The sequence below is a fragment of the Pseudomyrmex gracilis genome, unplaced genomic scaffold, assembly GCF_002006095.1.
Source record: "Pseudomyrmex gracilis isolate BER0280 unplaced genomic scaffold, ASM200609v1 scaffold_1967, whole genome shotgun sequence".
Classification (NCBI taxonomy): domain Eukaryota; kingdom Metazoa; phylum Arthropoda; class Insecta; order Hymenoptera; family Formicidae; genus Pseudomyrmex; species Pseudomyrmex gracilis.
In genome coordinates, this window is record NW_018022551.1 from 974 (window position 1) to 2,562 (window position 1,589).

A 1,589-nucleotide genomic window follows, 5' to 3' on the forward strand; every position below is an offset into this window, starting at 1 on the left:
CTTTAATTGTAGATCAGAGCCTTCCAACTCGCGCACGGCGTGCGTTTTTTGCCACAAAATCCCCTTGCCTCTTGTCCGCTCGCACTTGCCTTTCCATGTGACTCAATCTTTCCCCTACCCAAGGCAATGCGACGACGGCGGCGGCGGCGGCGGTAGCGGCAGTTTTTCACTATCAGATAAAAATGGAAAACGTGAAAGCGGCGAAAGATTAAAGGATAGACGCGCTATTATAACCACGTACATATCCGCCTGAGAGGGACACAGAAACAAAATCAAAGACACATTTGTAATGTTTTTTCTTTAGTAAAATTTAATTACTAAAAATAAAATTTAAAAAATAAAGCAAAGATCAATAAAATAGTATTGTACTCTTTAGTTTAAAATTGGCAAAAAAATTAAAAAATTAACAATTAGTGATAAACTGAGAATTTTTTTCTCGGGCTCTAAAAGTCTTTCCAACTAAATGAATATATATATTTGGTCATGAGAGCCGTTCGCAAGGTGTTGTGCGGAAATTATACGTATATATATATATATATATACATATATACGTGTTACGTATATATGTATATATATGGGTTAGGGTTGGTTTCTTATTGTTTAGTGATTTATTATAATAATTACTCTTCTTATAATTCTGGGATAGTTACTGTTTTATCAAATCGAGTAGGTGATGTAGGCTTATTAATATGTATTGGTATTATAATATCTTATGGTGGGTGGAGAGTTTTTGTTTTGGACAATAATTTATTAGTTATAATAATAATTTTTATTGCTGCTATTACTAAAAGGGCTCAAATTCCATTTTCTTATTGGTTGCCCCAGGCAATGGCAGCTCCAACACCTGTATCATCATTAGTTCATTCTTCAACTTTAGTTACTGCTGAGGTTTACTTGTTAATTCAATTCAATGAATTATTAATAATAACTTGATTTTCAGACTTATTATATATTATTTCTTTGTTAACTATATTTATAGCTGGTTTTATAGCTAATTTTGAGTTTGATTTGAAAAAAATTATTGCTATGTCTACTTTAAGTCAGTTGGGTTTAATAATAATGATTTTGAGTGTAGGATATAAATATGTATCGTTTTTTCATTTGGAAGTTCATGCTATTTTTAAATCATTATTATTTCTGTGCGCTGGGTCAATAATTCATTTAATATCTAATAATCAAGATATTCGATTTTATGGTAAAATAAATGAATTTATTCCTTTTATTATAATAAGATTTTATATTTCTAGAATTTCTCTATGTGGGGTTCCTTTTATAGCCGGTTTTTATTCAAAAGATTTGATTATAGAGATTTTATATTTTAAAAGTTTAAATTTATTAGTTATATTTATAAGAGTTATTTTTTTGTGTTTTACTGTAAGCTATACTGTTCGTTTATTATATTATATTTATTTTGGAAAAATTAATTTTTATTTTTCTTGATTTATATTTACTAGAAGGTGAGGGGTGAATCTGTCAATGTTTATTTTGCTTATAATGAGGGTGATTTTTGGATCATTAATTTCATGAGTAACATTTTTTGATTTTACTTATGTTTATTTGAATGTTTTATTGAAGTTAATTACTTTAAG

At 28.6% G+C, this 1,589-nt stretch overlaps 1 protein-coding gene across 1 annotated transcript; it reads left to right on the forward strand.

Moving 5' to 3' along the window:
- Positions 1-564: 564 nt before the first annotated feature.
- On the forward strand, positions 565-1,324 carry LOC109862563 (NADH-ubiquinone oxidoreductase chain 5-like; the record flags this gene model as incomplete). The annotated part of the gene is given in 1 exon segment (XM_020442630.1): positions 565-1,324. A coding segment is annotated over 1 exon segment (760 nt), but the record flags the coding sequence as incomplete, so codon positions are not given.
- Positions 1,325-1,589: the final 265 nt, after the last annotated feature.